This window comes from Brachypodium distachyon, chromosome 1 (assembly GCF_000005505.3).
Source record: "Brachypodium distachyon strain Bd21 chromosome 1, Brachypodium_distachyon_v3.0, whole genome shotgun sequence".
NCBI lineage: Eukaryota > Viridiplantae > Streptophyta > Magnoliopsida > Poales > Poaceae > Brachypodium > Brachypodium distachyon.
Window position 1 is genome coordinate 12091112 of NC_016131.3, and position 17234 is coordinate 12108345.

At 43.9% G+C, this 17234-nt stretch overlaps 3 protein-coding genes across 5 annotated transcripts; 2 read left to right on the top strand and 1 right to left on the bottom strand.

Moving 5' to 3' along the window:
• Positions 1-1930: 1930 nt before the first annotated feature.
• LOC100845032 lies at positions 1931-3919 on the top strand. The gene is made up of 3 exons (XM_014896554.2): positions 1931-2437; positions 2667-2758; positions 3261-3919. The coding sequence occupies exons 1-3, from the start codon at positions 2107-2109 to the stop codon at positions 3576-3578; spliced, it is 741 nt and encodes a 246-aa protein (XP_014752040.1). The 5' UTR covers positions 1931-2106; the 3' UTR covers positions 3579-3919.
• Positions 3920-4770: 851 nt separating this feature from the next.
• Positions 4771-11284, top strand: LOC100840286 (nucleolar protein 14). Of its 2 annotated transcripts, none has more exons than XM_010234576.3 (14): positions 4771-5100; positions 5255-5389; positions 5701-5839; positions 6523-6605; positions 6684-6746; positions 7323-7514; positions 7936-8064; positions 8255-8899; positions 9028-9220; positions 9306-9499; positions 9738-9830; positions 9907-10049; positions 10137-10415; positions 10523-11284. In XM_010234576.3, exons 1-14 carry the CDS (start codon positions 4831-4833, stop codon positions 10785-10787), a joined length of 2823 nt encoding a protein of 940 aa, XP_010232878.1. In that variant the 5' UTR covers positions 4771-4830; the 3' UTR covers positions 10788-11284. The 2 variants fall into 2 exon arrangements, with proteins under 2 accessions (XP_010232878.1, XP_010232881.1); XM_010234579.3 differs by having other exon boundaries at positions 6687-6746.
• A 905-nt stretch (positions 11285-12189) lies between these two features.
• On the bottom strand, positions 12190-15007 carry LOC100840593 (ACT domain-containing protein ACR4). Of its 2 annotated transcripts, none has more exons than XM_003562267.3 (8): positions 14681-15006; positions 14293-14365; positions 14143-14188; positions 13940-14054; positions 13779-13858; positions 13065-13664; positions 12861-12965; positions 12190-12758 (listed from the first exon to the last, which is right to left on the bottom strand). In XM_003562267.3, the coding sequence occupies exons 1-8, from the start codon at positions 14688-14690 to the stop codon at positions 12426-12428; spliced, it is 1362 nt and encodes a 453-aa protein (XP_003562315.1). In that variant the 5' UTR covers positions 14691-15006; the 3' UTR covers positions 12190-12425. The 2 variants fall into 2 exon arrangements, 1 of the variants encoding a protein (XP_003562315.1); XR_002961545.1 differs by having other exon boundaries at positions 12721-12758; positions 12861-12978; positions 14681-15007.
• Between the last annotated feature and the right edge of the window lie 2227 nt (positions 15008-17234).

The following is a 17234-nucleotide window of genomic DNA, read 5'->3' on the forward strand; positions in this document are numbered from 1 at the left end:
CAAACCGCATGGATTAGTATAATTAGAATGTCATTATACCAATGAACACTCTTGTCTCGTTTTGTGTGCATAGGAATTCAAAAAAGAGATATGAGTGGATATTTAAATTCCTTTGAAACAAAGATCAAAGGAATTTTCCCACCACTTTTCCTTTACCCAATTCCTTTGAATCAAATGAGGAATAATGCCACCAAAGGAAAATTTCCTATCCCTACACTTTTCCTCCACATTTCCTATGAATCAAAAAGGGCCTCAACATTTGCAATGCACCATCAAAAATCATGGGGCGAGTTGCATGCAAGCAACAGTACCGTGGCTCGTGACTTTCTAGATGGCATTCAATCCAAAGGAATCATAGTGATGAAAGGCAGTAATCATGGTACTCCATCCCTCCAATAATATGGTGCGTATTAGGTTTCCTTTGACCAATGTTTTGACCACAAATTACTCTATTAATATACAATTATATGACATAGATTATCCATTATGTTCCTACTCAAGGATATTTTCTTATGGTTATGATTTTGATCACATTAGTCACACATTCATAAAATAATTTGTGGTCAAATATTTGGTCAACCGAATCCTAATATGTGTTGGTACAGGCAAGCTAGCAGCCATCGTGATTCGTGGTACTCCTGCGTTGTAGCGGGAAGTGATAACCGGCTTACTCCGTCTGCAAACAATATATGTGTTGTATGACTTTGAGAGATCGATCAAAAGAATATGTGGCGCTTACTCTCTGTTGCTTCTTTAGACGAATGATTGGGATCATCATGGGGACACGTGCAGTCGTTCTCAAAGAAAGAGTGGGGAAATTGGAAGACATGCATGCGTGGTGCGTCCAAAGAGACCAATATCAGAATCGGATTAGTGCTTCCGTGATTGTTGGGTGCTGTAGTCCGCCCATCCTCGCAATATGCCAATATCCTTTTCACATGGAGTACAAGCTAGAGAGGAAGTGCCAGCATACACCATGCGTGTAAATTGCTGCACAAAATTGGTCCGGGAGACAGGGAACCTGGCAAGCAAGCATTTCTTGGCGATTACAGAAATGATTACCTGCATGCGAGAACACACGCACCATGTACTACACGCGTCCGATCTCACTATCTCACGGTGCACTATTTTGCTCGCACTGTGTCAGCCACACTTTGCTCAAATGTATTTTCTTCGATCCTAAATTGTCGTCAAAATATTACATGTATCTAGACGTTTTTTAAGAATATACATCCATATTTGGACAAATTTGAGTCAAGAATTTAGGATACGTAACATTTTGTGTTCAGATCAGATATTAGCACTCTGTAGCTAGCCAGTACCACTCGTCGGCGTTGACCTCACCTCGCGCCCAAACTGCACTGTCCATCAGTAAAATACAGGTATGTAGAGAAGAGTACAAAGCAGTTATCTAAGGAGTCATACACCCATCATTGAAATTAATTGCCCAAGAATCGTGCGTGCCATACGCGTACATGGTAGTTGGCGGATTGGCATTTACCTACCAGCTACGCATGCATAGTATACGTTCACTATATGGACAGAACGATTAATCATCGGTACAAAATTTCCGTTGGGACGTGATAATCTATGTGTATCGATCAATATGCCGTCGAGATCAATAAAAACTTCCATTTTCGAAAAATCAGTACAAAATTTCCGCGTTGAATTGATTGCATATCTGCGACTCTGTGTGCATATGAATCATGATGAGATTACTCGCAGGGTTACATTAGATCTTATCTCATTCTCTGTTGCACGGCTGCAGACCGGGACAATCGACCTAGCTTAGCACGTACAAACGTATACTATCGACTTGATGCGCTGCACGTCTCGCAAGTTCGGCGCCAGTTTCGCAGCAATTGCCTACACAGTTTTTTTTTCCTCCGTAGATCATATGATTGGCTAAGCTAGTGGCTACACATATGTATGTGCAGCACATGCTCGCATATAAGTACGTACGTGCCGCGCTACGCTTCAAGGCAGTAAGATCAGCCATCTTCACGTTCCATTTTGTTGTGCACCACGCGCGGCAGCTCTTCCTCTGTCCCACAGAGCGTCCATTGAAGCTAGCTGTAGTGTTCTTGCTTAGCAGCCAACTAACCAATGGGGAGGAGGTTGCCGGCGTTGTGCCGCGGTCGGGCGGCGACGCGGGTGAGGAAGCGCGTGAGCTACTGCTCCTCCAAGCTGCTGCCCGCGGTGACCAGCTGCGGCAGCAGCACGATCAAGAATGCTGCAGCAGCAGGAGCTGGAGGCTGGTACGGTGGCAATGGCGCCGCCGCATCTATGGTTGGCATGGGCGGCGGGCGGCGGGTGATGGTGGTCGCTGACGGGCGGGCGGAGGCGGTAGGCGCGCTCGAGTGGGCGCTGTCGCAGGCCGTCCGGAGCAACGACGCTGTCCTGCTTCTCGCCGTCGTCAAGCCGGACCTCGCAGATGGTGAGTATATCAGTTATGGATTTCTTAATTTTGAGCTGCTACTCACTCCGATCCTAAATTGTTGTCGAAATATTACATATATCTATACGTTTTTTAAGAATAGATACATCTATATTTAGGCAAATTTGAGACAAGAATTTAGGATATTGGTTGCTACAGTACTAAGTAGAATTTTCGGTTCTTCAATCCTGTTACTAGTCTTAACATCGAATAATCATGATGATTGCAGCGGGTGCTGATGGCTGCGTGAAGATGTCAAGGACGAGGTGCTATGAACACCTCGATGCCATGAGGAGCTTGTGTGAATCTACCAGGCCAGAGGTGAATATCAGAAAACATAACCATGCATATTTCTTTTTCTATGTACTCCCTCCGTTCCACACATTGAGTAATTCAAATTTGTCCAAATACGATTGTATCTATGTCTAAAAAATGTCTAGATACATGTAATAAAAAGTTATTTAACATGGGACGGAAAAAGTATTATGTAATTCTGCTTTTTTTATATGCGCACACAAATATTTTATGTTGCTAATTTTGGAAGCTAGTAGCAAATGCCAACGAGCTCTCGGGCGCAATTTGCGGAACTGTCGCGCTAGCCACGTCAAAAGACACAACAGTAGCCTAGGGAAGACTGTATTTTTTGCTTTTGGCACCTTCCATCCTTGTCGAGGAAATAGAAAACAATTCGCCGATTTCGAAAAGAACTAGCTAGTGCGCCACCAAACGCAACTGGGATTGGAATCTCAACATAGAGGAATAGGATGCACGCATCTTGGGTTGCGCCGATTACTGTAACTGATCGATCAACATATATATGCAGGTGAGGGTGGAGGTGTGCGTGGTTGAGGCGGAGGAGCGCGCGCCGGCGGTGGTGGACGCGGCGAGGCGGCACGGCGCGTCGCTGCTGGTGCTGGGCCAGAGCCGGCGGGCGGCGACGGCGCGCTGGATCATGGGCCTGTGGCCGGCGGCGGCGAAGCGTCAGTGCAGCAGCAGCGGCGGGCGGCGGCGGGGAATCGGCGGCCTGGTGGAGCATTGCATCGAGCACGCGCCGTGCGAGGCGCTGGGCGTGCGCCGCCGGAGCTCCGGCGGGTACCTCGTCTCCAGCAAGCGCCACAAGGACTTCTGGCTACTCGCTTAGCTGAAATACTCCAGCTACCCAGGGATCGCTTCTCTGCTCGTGGTAATCAAGGTAGGTGACGGATGGGTTACAGCGAAGGGCTCCGGCTGGCTGGACGGTGATCAGCAATGTGTCTACTGGCCAAAGATTGTTGTTTTTTCCTTTTTTTTCAAAAAGAAAGTCATAGCTCTCCATACTCGGATCTGCCAAAGATCAGTAATCTACCGGCTGTAGTAAGAAAATGTCGGTTAATTAAACATGTACAACATGTTGCTGGGAAGTGGGAACCATGCGTATGGATTATCTGGTCTGTAAAAGCAACAGATAGCTCTCAACATGCAATTGTCTCCCCCTTCAAAAAATTGCCTTGTGTGCGCAACCGCGAATTGAGTGTGACATTTTGCAAGTTTCGAGAATACATCACAATGGGGAAGTTATCACACCGAGGAAAAGGTTCCACTAGACGCAAACGTTGTAATGGATAGAGAAGGAAGAAAAATTCAAAATAACATAAATAAGGAATGAAGCCAAAAAAAATAAGCCAGAGATAGAAGAAGAACTCTCGTTTCAAATGATGTGACACAAATTTGACCAACACCGCAACTCATTTGAGTGCTTGATGAGGATCCAACTGCGTCGCACGGTAATTCATCAGGGTCACGATAAACCATGCCAGTCTGCAGATCTCCGGAGGATCCATCAGTACATTTCTTCGAGGCTATTTGGGGAAGTAACTATGCATAACTATCTCTCTTTTTTTAGATCACATGAGCTGTGAGCTGCCGAACATGATTTCGATGTGTGCTTTGTAAGATCATAGGAACTGCCTTATATGATTATGATCAATCTATTTTGTTGGTACCTTTGATATATTTCCTAAATTCTGAATTATCTTTTGAACTGTTGTTTCTGCATGCAAAGATAGATGTATATTGATTGAAATTGATCCTAAGTGTCAAAAACAAGTCAACATTAGGTTCAACATGAAAAAAAAATACACGGTTAAGATTTTTCATACCTTGGTCAAATAATCGCGGCGACGCCATCGACCATCGTCGTCGACCAGGTTTTGGCCCAGTATGCGGAAATGAGTCGACCTGGGCCAGATGCAAAAACCTATATGGACCAGATACGGAAAAGCCTGCTGCCGAATACTAATAGGCCGCAGCCCATCTCACCGGATGGTGCATCCTGCTTCCTGCTGTACCTAAAGGCGCGAGCGCCATTAGCAATATCGGTCTAAAACCCTAGCTCTTCTCCTCTCGTCCGAACCATGGCGAAGACGAAGCCCATGCCGCCGCCGGCGGCTGGAGCTGCCGCGGATAAGAAACAGAACAAGAAGAATGGGAAGGGTGGTAAGAAGGGAAAGAACGGCCCGACGGCTGTGGCGATGAAGGCGCGCGGGGCCGCGGCGGCGGCGGCGGCGGAGAGGAGCAACCCCTTCGAGGCCATCTGGTCGCGCCGCAAGTTCGACGTGCTCGGGAAGAAGCGCAAGGGGGAGGAGCGACGCACCTCCCGCTCCCGCTCCGAGGCCATACACAAGGTAATGGCCAAGACTGCGTAATTGGTGCCGGTCATTGATTTTGGACGAATGATTGGTTTGTTTCTATGACTGAGCACTCGGTGCAAGTTTATAATTGTTTGCGAGCTCGATTGGTTTGTTTGATTTGGTGATATGGTTGATTTGTCCGTTGCAGAGGGAGAATACTCTGCTCAAGGAGTTCCAGCAGAGCGCCAAATCGTCTGTCTTCCATGACCGGCGAATCGGCGAGAGGGATGAGACACTGCCTGAGTTCGACAAGGCTATCCTCCGCCAGCAGCGAGAACACATGGTATGTGCTGCTTTGTGGACGCGTTGGTATATACTTCTAGAGTCACTCGACTGGTGTAGCATTTCTCTAGCTAATGAAATTGCTTGGCCGAAGGATGGACAAATAAACTGTATGGTTTGGAGATATAAATTAGCAAGTCAATGTTCTTATTGTGTTATAGAAACAAAAGATGCATATTTTGCCCTCTCCAATTCTTGTTTATCAGCTTGTGCCATGTATTGTAAGTTATGACTGAATTGTTCTTGCTCATGATAGTAACAGTGGCAGTGTTGTTCCTAGAGTTTGTTAACTTCCCCCCTTGTGATTTCTAGGCAAAGTTGAAACGAGTAAGCAAATACAATCTGTCGGATGAGGAGGAAGATGAGGATGATGCCCACCATCTTCACGCACTTTCAGGAAATGATGATTTTGATGAAGAGGTGCCTCTTGGTGATGACAGTGATGAAGAAGGTTTGTATGCTCTCATATTACAGCATACTTAATCCACTCTTGTTTTCTGCTTCCTATTGTACTGCATAGACTATGTTATATACTTATGTACCTCACATGCATACTTTACAAACTCGAGTTTTCTTAAGTTACTGTCCTGTTTTGTATCTCAAATAGTGTACCTAAAGATAGATGTTGGCTATTCAAAAGTTTTTGTTTGTCTTAGTTGCCATTTGTTTTCTGATCTTCTGCTCATTTTGGGTCATCCTGAGAGACAAGTCTGTCACAGACACAGTGTTGAAATCCGACTTGAGTTGGGTTGTCCGACTCAGGCAAGAGTTTGTTGGATGCAGCAATTGACAGTTGGAATCCAACAAGTGTGACTCAACAAAAAAATATCTAGGATGTGGTTTCCTAGATGTATGATTTAGGTGTGAATGTTTCTGATGGTTCAATATCTAAACCTTTTATGATTTCAATATTTTGAGACCACTGATTGCCTTGCAACTTACATTTACTAGTTTTAATTTTGGCACTTTATTAGCCTCAACATCGGGATATAAGATGACATATTGGATGAAATATTTCTGTTGTCATATTAAGGCATTAGAAGGATTAGAGCAGGAGTTGTTAGTGTTTCTATTTCTTTAATGTGTTTCACTTATTTCAATTTCTTCAATGTGCTTCACTTGTTGTATTTTCAGGTAAAATGACCCTGTCAAAGAATCGTTTATCTCTCAATAGTACTGATCTTACTTCAGAAAGTGATCTGCCTGGAGAAGCACGTGTAAGTTTTCATGGACTTTTAATTTAGATTTAGTTCTATAATCATATACTGTGACCTTATTCTAGGTACTCTTGTTAGCAGGGTCACAAGAGCAAGAAGGAAGTTATGTCAGAGATCATTTTGAAGAGTAAATTTTACAAGGTAGAGCATCCTGTGTGAATAGATCATATTTGCATCACGATATTTTGATTATACTTGATTGGTTTAACGTATACTTTTGAGATAATTGTTTTCTCAAGCAAATAGTTCGAAAACAAATCAGCATAGAATTGAAAAATACGAGCACATAAATATTTTAAGAAAAACTGAAACATTTAGTATGTATATTTTAGTTCCGTAGCAACTCACGTACATTGAGCTAGTATTTGAAACATGCAGAGTTATCTTTTAATCTGTTGCAACACATGGATGTTGTGCTAGTTCTACTATAGTTCTAATGTTGCTGAATGGGATTCTGATTGTCAAATATGTCCGCATGACCAACACCAGTGATGCACTATTTCAAATATATATTTATTCTAATGAATTATTAGCTATATTCTGTTTCTTCATGTACGACCTCATTGGACCGATCTTGCAGGTCCTTTGGTACGTGTGCATGATTTACACACTATATTTGTTAAGCGCCATTCCTTTTACTTCTATTTTTCCTGAATATTTGTAGTAGTGTGTGGGATGAAGAGGATTCAATAACATAATTTTGTTTTCTTGTTGCAGGCTCAAAAGGCCAAGGAGAAGGAAGATGATGAGCATCTTGTCAACAAGTTAGATAGTGACTTTGCATTATTGGCCCAGACGCCAGCACTATTGTCCCTGACCGAGTCAGCGAAAGTGAATGCACATAAAAATAATTCAAGTACTATCCATAACGATTCATCTGGTCTGAATGGGAAGCAAATTTTTAGTAAGGTATGCATTTAGTGCTTGTTCTGCTATTCAGATGATCAACAAGCACAATACTATTCACTTTGCGTAGCTTTCATTAAAAAGAGAGTTGGTAACACGTGTGGAACCTGGTGGTTTCCTGTTGAACTTGGTGCACACACCTGACACTGCACACACATGTATGCTCAAGGTAGTAGACTGGACATAATGGGGATCATATTGTGTATTGTGAGCCATTAATTAATTTGCTTTTTTGGACTGGTTATGCATCTATTCTAAAGATCTGGGCATATGTCACATTGTCACGTCCACTTTGCTGTGAGACTTTTATTTTCACAAATCTTGGTTGCTGCACTTGACAATTCTGCAAGTTTTATATAATTGTGTTGTGTTTCTTTAGTTGCTGATACTAAAGTAATAAAGTTACATATTTGTTGAATTTCAGGAAAAGCCAGATGCATATGACAAACTAGTGAAAGAAATGGTGATGGACCAACGTGCTCGTCCATCAGACAGGACAAAAACCCCAGAAGAACTAGCTCAGGAGGAAAAAGAACGCCTTGAGAAGTTGGAGGTTTGTGCTACATGACTCATGTTGGATGCAACTAGTGCTTGTTTATTTAAAATTGTTTGGTCTGTCGATCATACAATTTGTGTGAACTCTAGCGTGATCTTAGGTTTAGCTTACAGTTCTGCCACATTACTGGTGTTGCTGATGGAAGTACTGATATTGAACTGCTTTCTGATGCTTGATGGCATTTCAGAAGGAACGTCACAAACGAATGCTTGGAATTGCTGAGTCCTCTGATGAAGAAGATGATGACGACGATGATGATTGCCACATGAAGGCAGATAACTCAAAACCTATATCTGGTGATGATCTTGGTGATTCCTTCTCTGTGGATGAGCCAACAAAAAGGAAAAAAGGCTGGGTTGATGAAATTTATGAAAAGGAGGGTAAAGAGATTGGTGAAGATGTAGCATCTGGTGATGGAGGAAGTGATGATTGTGGTGACGATGAGGATGAGGAGGATGAAGAAGATGCCAGTGATGAAGAGGATTCAAGTGATAATGACTTGTGCAATATGCCTGCAAGAGACTGGGAGCAAAGTGACGATGATGAGGTTGTTTTAGAAGATGACATGGATAATGTCAAAGAGAAAGAACAAGTTATGGCGGACAAAGTGGTGAAAAAGGATGCAGAGAATTCAAAGAGAGAATCTAATGCAAAGCAAAAACCACAAGTCAGGGATGACGAGCTTCCTTTTGTGATAGATGCACCAAATAACTTACAAGATCTATGCTCCTTGGTTGATGGTCGTTCAGCAACTGACATACTTGAGATCATTAGGCGAATACGCACTTGCAATTCTATCAGGCTTACAGCTGAAAACAGAAAGAAAATGCAAGTATGTGACTAAATTCATTCGCCTAACCCTTACAATTGTCAAAAATATGTACTTAATTGTTTATTAGGTGTCTTGTGATTGTCGGTAGCCATTAAATATATCCTCAAGTACTCAGATTCTTTTTGCAGGTTTTCTACGGTGTTCTCCTGCAGTACTTTGCAGTTTTAGCTACTCAAAGCCCAGTGAAGTTCAAAATAATTGACACCCTTGTTAAACCCTTAATTGAGATGAGTGGAGAGACTCCATATTTTGCTGCCATCTGTGCAAGGCAAAGACTTATTCATACACGTACTCGTCTATGCGAAGACATCAAGATTCCAGGTTTGTGAGACATGTTTGGTACTAGGAAATTAGTGGCATTAATCTGGCATTTCTGTTATTTGTCTGACCTCTTTTAATCTTATAGGAAAAGGCAGCTGGCCTAGTTTGAAGACATTACTTCTCTTGAGGTTATGGTCTCTCATATTCCCCTGCTCTGACTTCCGCCATGTGGTAGCAACTCCAATGCTTCTGCTTATGTGCGAATATCTGATGCGCTGCCCTATACAATCTGGTCGAGATGTAGCTATCGGTTCTTTCTTGTGTTCCATGGTGCTTGCGGTATGCTCTTGAGTCTTATAGAATCTTGTATGTTCTTAATTTTTTCTTTCTTTCTCATGAGTATATATTGTATGGTCTAGAGTGCATAGTCTTGGCAAGATAACTAGCTTGGATATATGAATGGCATAAGCCTATTAGCTGAATTTCTCCCGTCCCTTCGGTATCAAGTAGACCTACAGTTCCTTTCCTCCCTTTTATGGCAGCAATACTCATCATGTCCAGAAATTCCAATCTGCAGGCCACTAAAGAATCTAAGAAGTTCTGTCCTGAAGCTATAGGTTTTATTCGAACTCTTTTGGTAACATCACTAGACAGAGAATTTGGCAATCAGGTAAAGATGAGTTCAGTAGGTAAACATACTTTTCAGATTTCTTGCTTCATATTAAGTTGAATTTGCTTTGGTATAGATTAATGATCAATTTCTGGAGCTCAAGACATTGAAACCATGGCTTCATATCGACGAGCAAGTGCATGAGGTGAATTGTGTGAATGTCCTCGAAGTCATGAGCATGGATCCTGATGCCTCATATTTCTCATCTAATAATTTCAAGTGAGCATGTTGTGTTACTGGCTTCAATATTGGCTACTGGAAGTTATTTTACATATTATTATCTAATATTTGTTAATATTCTGGTAGGGCTGGTGTACTTCTATCCTTGGCTGAATGTTTGAGGGGCTTTGTCATCATACATGAAGAGCTATGCTCTTTTCCTGAAATTTTCCTCCCAATCTCTTCTCTGCTGCAGCAAATTCTGGAAAAATCTGCCTTACCTACCCTGTTACAAAACATTTTTCATGAAGTCATTGACTTGATTAAAAAGAGAAGTGATGAACACCATGCTTCTAGAGAGCCACTCCAAATGCGAAAGCAGAAGCCAGAGCCAATCAAACTGTTGAATCCAAAATTTGAGGAGAAGTATGTATTGTTGCTATTATATGTTGTGTTCTATTGTCGAAAGGTCTAATTATGAATTTCATGTAAATATGCTGTCGCCTTATATCAACTTGTGTTGCTTTCTGCAGTTACATAAAGGGTCTTGATTATGATCCTGACCGAGAAAGGGCACAAATGAAGAAGCTGAAGAAACGCCTGAAGAGTGAGAAGAAGGGGGCAGTGCGTGAGCTTCGTAAAGATAATTATTTCCTGTCCGCTGTGAAAGAGAAAGAGAGGATAAAACAAGAGCAAGAGAGAGCGGAAAAGCATGGAAAAGTAATGGCTTTCCTTCAAGAACAGGAAAGTGCTTTTAAATCTGGGCAGCTGGGAAAAGGAAAAAAGAGGAGGCGGTGACATTTCTCCATATTTATCCAGTGTAAATATGTTGATCAGGTTGCTATCACCATTAAGTTTGTTCACACCCTTCATGGGATGGGCATGTAGCTGGTGACCTCATCATGCCCTATGTTCACTGCCTTTTGCAACTTCAAGTTGAGGACACAGCCGAATACAAAAGTGGGTGGTCGAGATACCCCTGTTAGCCATGTGATCACCTTGCGGAAAAACTACCCTGACTTCACAACAGCATATCTTCGATCAAACATCAACGAAAAGGGGGTTTATTTCTCTTGTGCTTAAGAATTGAGTTGCTCCACTGTGCTATATTCGAGTAGTAATTTAATGTAGCACAGTAAAGGGATTTTGTTTTCTTTCTCTAATTTCCTGTATGCATTACTTGCCAGATGTATCTGAATGTTTAAACTAGAAGCACGATTTTGTACCTTGTCATTTCTATCATCCAACATTGGATTTGAAGAAAATTAATAGTTAGCACTATGGTGTTCCATGTACTTGAGCATCATCATGAGTGGCAAATTGGCAATGACAAGCTAGCATACGATTCTCTGAGGAATGTAACCTCCTTTGAGCTGGAACAGCTTCATGCTGTCACTGTCATACATTTGCTCAGCTGCTTATCATGTCCACTATGCCATTATTCAGAAAATTCCACTCAATCCATGGTGAAGCGAGCATGGTGCACACGCACGTATTTTCTCTGCAAATCATGCAGACACAAAGGTGCTTTACTGCTCAGCAATGACCAGCCTTTGAAGGCTCTAGCCCTTCTTGACCTCAGTGTGCATTATCAGTGTTGCCTTTTTTTCATGCCTTTCTAGGTCAGATGTCACCAATCAAAGAACATATATGTGCCTCCAATCAATCATCACAGGCTCAAAAGCAGCACTACAAATGAGGTCCCAAAAGGTAAGAAACATTCCAAACTAACTCTCATGGCATGCTAGCTATTTCTTGATTATGGTTTCAGCTACTCTTTTAGGTCTCCACTCATCTGTAGGCAACCACAGACGTCACAGCCTTGTCAGCGATGAAAGATTGCATATGAGCTAACGTGATGGATGACAGAATAACAGATCAGACACAGGAGCTGATTCGCTTCTCATGGTATTTGTCAGTATCAGGCTACAAAAACTGCTTAATGCAATATGTCTCTGTCAGCAAAGCTTGAGGTCAAGAAGATAATAGCATGCTTTGGGCTGTTGACCTGCATGTGTTTGCCCACCACAGAATTTGAGGCGGCCATTGCTGTTATGCAGATTCCAGTTGCTGGATGGCCACAACAATTTGAAAGCAAAGCAGGCCGACTTGGCCTCTCATTTTCAGTATCATGGAAGATGGTGAAATTCCCGGGCCTTTCCACAAGAGCTTTTTTGGAAAAGAGAACGGGTTTTCTGAGGCAGTAACAGTTTTGAATTTGATCATATTTCCTCATAAGTAATATCTCCTAAAGTTATATTTACATCCTTTATCTACGTTATATGCACAAATATATTTACAGATGATTATCTAAAGATAACCCCATATACTGCACCCTAATCCCACACTACTGGAACTGAATGCATGCCCCAACTTTTCTGGACCGCTTCAGCAGTTAAGATTTCACGGACAAGTTCTTGGAATTGGTTGATGACATCAACGCATGAACATCCCAAGACTGTAGAGAGACCTTGGCCGGAACAAGTTTGCGAAGAGGAACCATGTTGGGGACTCTTTCTTCTGAGGTTCTGATGGTTCAGGCTGGCCTTTCACCTGAATGTTATGGCCTATCTCTTGCCTGATGGAATCAATGGTCTTTTGATCAACTGCCTCTCCCGCAGAACCACAAACATAGAATGTGTTGACAGCCGTCCTGCCTCTGGTGCTCACTTCTGCTCTTGTGACAGTCAGGCTGTTCTCGCGGAAGATGCGGGTCACCTCCGAGAGGAGGCCGACCTTGTCATTTGTACACAGCTCAAGTTTCATTCCCTGAACGAAGAACATTTCGGAAAGGGTGAGCCATAAACTTCAGGGGAAAATACTCAAATAGTTTTAATAATGTTACTTTCAGATGAGCGCATGGATTGTTACCTCCCATACCCTACGTTCAATAGCAGCTTCAAGGCACTGGACGACTCTCAATCTTTCAGCTTCAGTGTTCATTGGAGATCCATTTACATGCCTTACATAGAATTCCTGTAAAAGAGCACTGATGTTACACATTTTCTTGTGCTGACTCTCACGAGCATAAATGATGGCACACTACCGAGAGATGTTGGGTTAAGTATTATTCACCTGGTAAGCTTGATTATCATTAGCATCAATATTCGCATGGAACACAACATAGTGCAGGTCTGTCAAGGTGCAAACTGTATCAAACAGAAGCTTCGGCCTGTCCTTGCACCGGATGGTCACCACTGAGTAATCCTTGTCATTCCAATTCCGAACAGTGACATTAGGCCTTTGAGATTGATTTGAGGCATGCCGTTGAAGCTGTTCACAGTCCCCGTCATCAAGCATCATCTGGTGGAGCCTTCTCTCGGTATGTGTGGTAGAAGTCCCTGATGACACTGCCATGGCAGCTCCTCGAGAAAGATTGCCTCCTCGGAGAAGGTAAGATAGTCGCTCCTTGATCCTTTCAAGCCTCTCGGTATCGGTGACGGCTAACCCAGTGTCCTGATCAGTCACTTGCATCACGGCTGCAGCTCTGGTGTTATGGGTCCAAATCTCCGCACTAACCACATTGCATTTGAGGTTTGCAAGCACCGCACTGACTTCAGAGAGAAGACCTGGTCGGTCGGTCCCTGTCAGCTCGATGACATTGTGGTTAGCTGAAGCAGCGACATCAACTGATCTCCGTCGAGCAGGTAAATATCTTGAATCTGCACCCAGGGACTACACGTTCCAAGAATGTATCAGTAGTCAGTCCACTTTGAATGATCAAACATGACTAGTGCACTGAACTACTGAAGATGGCAAGATTGCTCTTTGTGCCAGCAGGATTTATACCTTCCTGATGTAGTCCTCAATTTGCGCAAGAGTGGCCTTGTCTTTCAATTTTTTCCCTTCCTTATCGGTTATATTGAAGACTGAAACAACCAGGAAGTCAAATTAACAAAAAACAAACAAGGAAAATAGAGGTACGATGCGATTTATGTGCAATAGTTTACCATCCATGAACCATCCACCATCTGAGGTTATATAAGCCTTGCTTATCACAAGATTCAGATCAATCAGGACTTGAATCACTTCTAGCAGAATCCCATACTCATTTGCGCTGTCAACCTACAGTTGCAACCAACAATCAGAACCGTCAAACATTTAGCTTTGAATTTCCATCAGAAAAAAGAAAACCCAGTGTATTAGGAAATACCCTGACAATCGTGGCGTCATTGCAGGAATCGTTATCGACCACGATACTGCATTTAACAAACACAATAGAGCGGGATTAAGAAACATGACACGATAGTTAAAAATGCGTACAGGTTCAATCAGATGCAGGAAGAGCATGTGAATGCTGCACCTTGGCGGGTTCATCTTGCGTATGAAGTTGTCGTATTCGTCGTCGCTGTCCCAGGTAGGGCCATAGCCCTCGTCTGTCCACATGGAACCATTAATTACGGTACGATTTGGTCATGTACAAAACAGCAAGAAACATGTGGAATCATCAAAAGGAATAAAAAAGAAACGAAATAAATCAAAAGGAAGGCGTATATAATGTTCAATTTCTGAAGGAGCAAGCGCCAGGAATGGATTGGGCCGAATGAAACTGAATATATTCCAAGAATCAGAAACAGAGCAGAACCCTAACACCATCATGTGGGGAGAAATAAAAGGAAGGGAATGAACAAAACCTGCAGGCATAGAGGGAGAAAAACAAGTATTGGACAAGGAGAGCAGGAAGAAGATACCTATAGACATGGCAGAGGAGGGCCAAGAACAGAGGGGCACTGCTCACTGCTGGAGAGAAGTGCCTTCTCTCTGCCTCTTTCTACCCCGCCCCCTTGCTCTATCTTCCTCCTCCGCTCGCGCTCTTGGTTGAGATGTGCGCGTGCTGTGGGCGCTTGATTGGCTGGCTCTGCGCTGCGATCCTAGAGAGAAGGGGGAAGGGAGGGAGGGAGAGAAGAGAGTAGGTGGTGGAGAAGAGGAGGCTGACCCTCTCTCGCCCTCTCCCAGTCTTGCAGTTGTTGTGCACTGCGCTTTCCTTGGCCTTCGCCTTCCCAAAATCTTGGCTGGGATTGGTCTGCGGACAGTTTTACATGCCCGCGTCTTTTTGCGTGTTCACCCCTGCGTTTCTGGACTTGTGCAGACGCGTCCTCGGCTCAACAACCACGGGAGGAGAATGTTGCAAATTGTTGCGTTCTTTCTTGGCCTCTGGCTGTGGGGCCGGAGGACTCGTGCGGCTCTGCTGTCGTTTGATTGTTCCACACTAAGATCGGCACCGCCAGCGTGTCACTGAGCTGTGTACGCCTGGGCATAGAAGGAAGGCGATTACAGAAATGGTATGTATTGCGTCTCTAAATGATGTGAAAAAGGAAGGCTATTAATTAGAAATAATCACTTTCAAAAAAAATTTAGAAATAATAACAGTAAAAAGATACCAACACACTTTTTCTACCCAGTAAATTATTTCTTCCGATCCTAAATTTCGGTCATGGTTTTAGTTCAAATTGCATAGCGCATGTATTGCAATCTCGATGTGAAAGAATAAGAGAAGACTGCCCTCTGGACCAGCTTACATGCTTGGTACATAGTTTCCCCGTCAACTGCTAGCCAAGGTTATAAAATAGGGAATATTGGGTTCATATGGGCCTACAGTGGTCCATATGTGTTAAACTAAATCAAAAGGATATGGAAAATCAAAAATCCTACCTCATTGATTGCCAATTTTCCAATCGGCTCCAAAGGAGAACACCACATCAGATGGGTGGGGCAATGCATTGCAGAATGAGGCTTATCACCTCTCTGGATTTGGAGCGAGACCATGACAACCTGGCCCATCGGTTGTCGTGGTTCTGGTGAACCAGGATGACCTGGCGCTGAGGGTGGCGTTGCTTTGTTGGTCGAGATGTGGCGTGGTTCGACCATGAGTTGTAACTTAACTTTTATAATGAGCATCTGGGACCACTCGTCTTGAAGCTCGCTACCCATTGTGACCAGATGGCTCCGAAACCGTGCGAGAAAGATTGAATTGAAGTTTTTGAAACAGTCGTGACATTCCAAATCCTAACATTGATACTGACCATCACCGAAGAAATCTCAAAGAGGAATGCTCAAAATACGATATCACTAGTTGCCCAGAAAGCCGATAGGTGGGGTGTGGCCAAGGGTGAGGGGAGAGGTGGAGGAAAGAAATAAAGAGGGCACGAAAATACTTCAAGACTGAAGGGACAACTGAAGAGACGAAGCGGTCACCCCGCACTAAGGCACGCCTCACAAGCGGAGCATGTAAAACATCCTTTTAATTTGCAGATCCGAAATTAACTAAAGGGTAGGCAAGTTCCACTCCACCAAAAATATAAAGTTTAGGGTGTCTGGGACAATTTCAGTTGTTCCACTATGAATAATTTTTTTTTGCCGAGAAATTCCACTATGAATAATGAACAGGAGTTGTCTCAAACACACTCTTTGCCATTTCAAAGATACTTCTTTTTTGCGAGAAAAAGATATAGGTCGAAATCTTCCAATAAAATCTTTACTATTCCTTAATTTGCAGTTGCGTCCGTGGTAGCCTGTAGGCTCGTATGTCGTCCCACCCCGACGTTCATCCGTGTGTCGTACATCAAATTCATCAAAATTACGTCCATTGCCACTGCCAAGTCGCGGAACACCGCTCGTCATCCGAAAGGACCGAAATGCTTCTCTCTGTCTTCTCCGCCCCGGGTAAACTGGGCTTTCCTTGCGCTGCCGCCGACCGGAGCTTCCACCGCCCGTCCCCCATGGCCTGGCGCTCTGCACGTCGACGGCCGTGACGACACATCCTGCAGTGAGGTCTCCCTCTCCCACCCATGGCGCTCTCCCTGATCTGCATCCCAGCCTTGCAAATGGTGGAATCCTAACAAACCTCTCCCGATCTCGTGGACATGCCGAAACAGTACCATCCGCATCCTTTAGGCCGCGCCCAGAAGCATCCGCCGACTCCCGCCGCCGCCACAGCAGCAGCCGCTGCATATACTCCCTCCTCGCCGCTGTCTCGCGGTGCCCAGCCGCCACTTCTTCTGGCCGCGCATCTGCCCACCGGAACCTCAACCACCTGAGATGGCTCGGCCGCCGGTGCACCCATCCACCTCAGATGAAACCGCCATCAAACTTCGACAAGGGTGCAGCCACCGTTGCTCTCGCGACCATCGCTGAGGGAGTGGCCAATGATCCCTGGCACCTCTATAAGCCCACAAACACACCCAGGCAATCCACAAGCCCCATCTGGAACAGCCAAGGTTTGTTAATTTGATTTGGCTTGCTTCC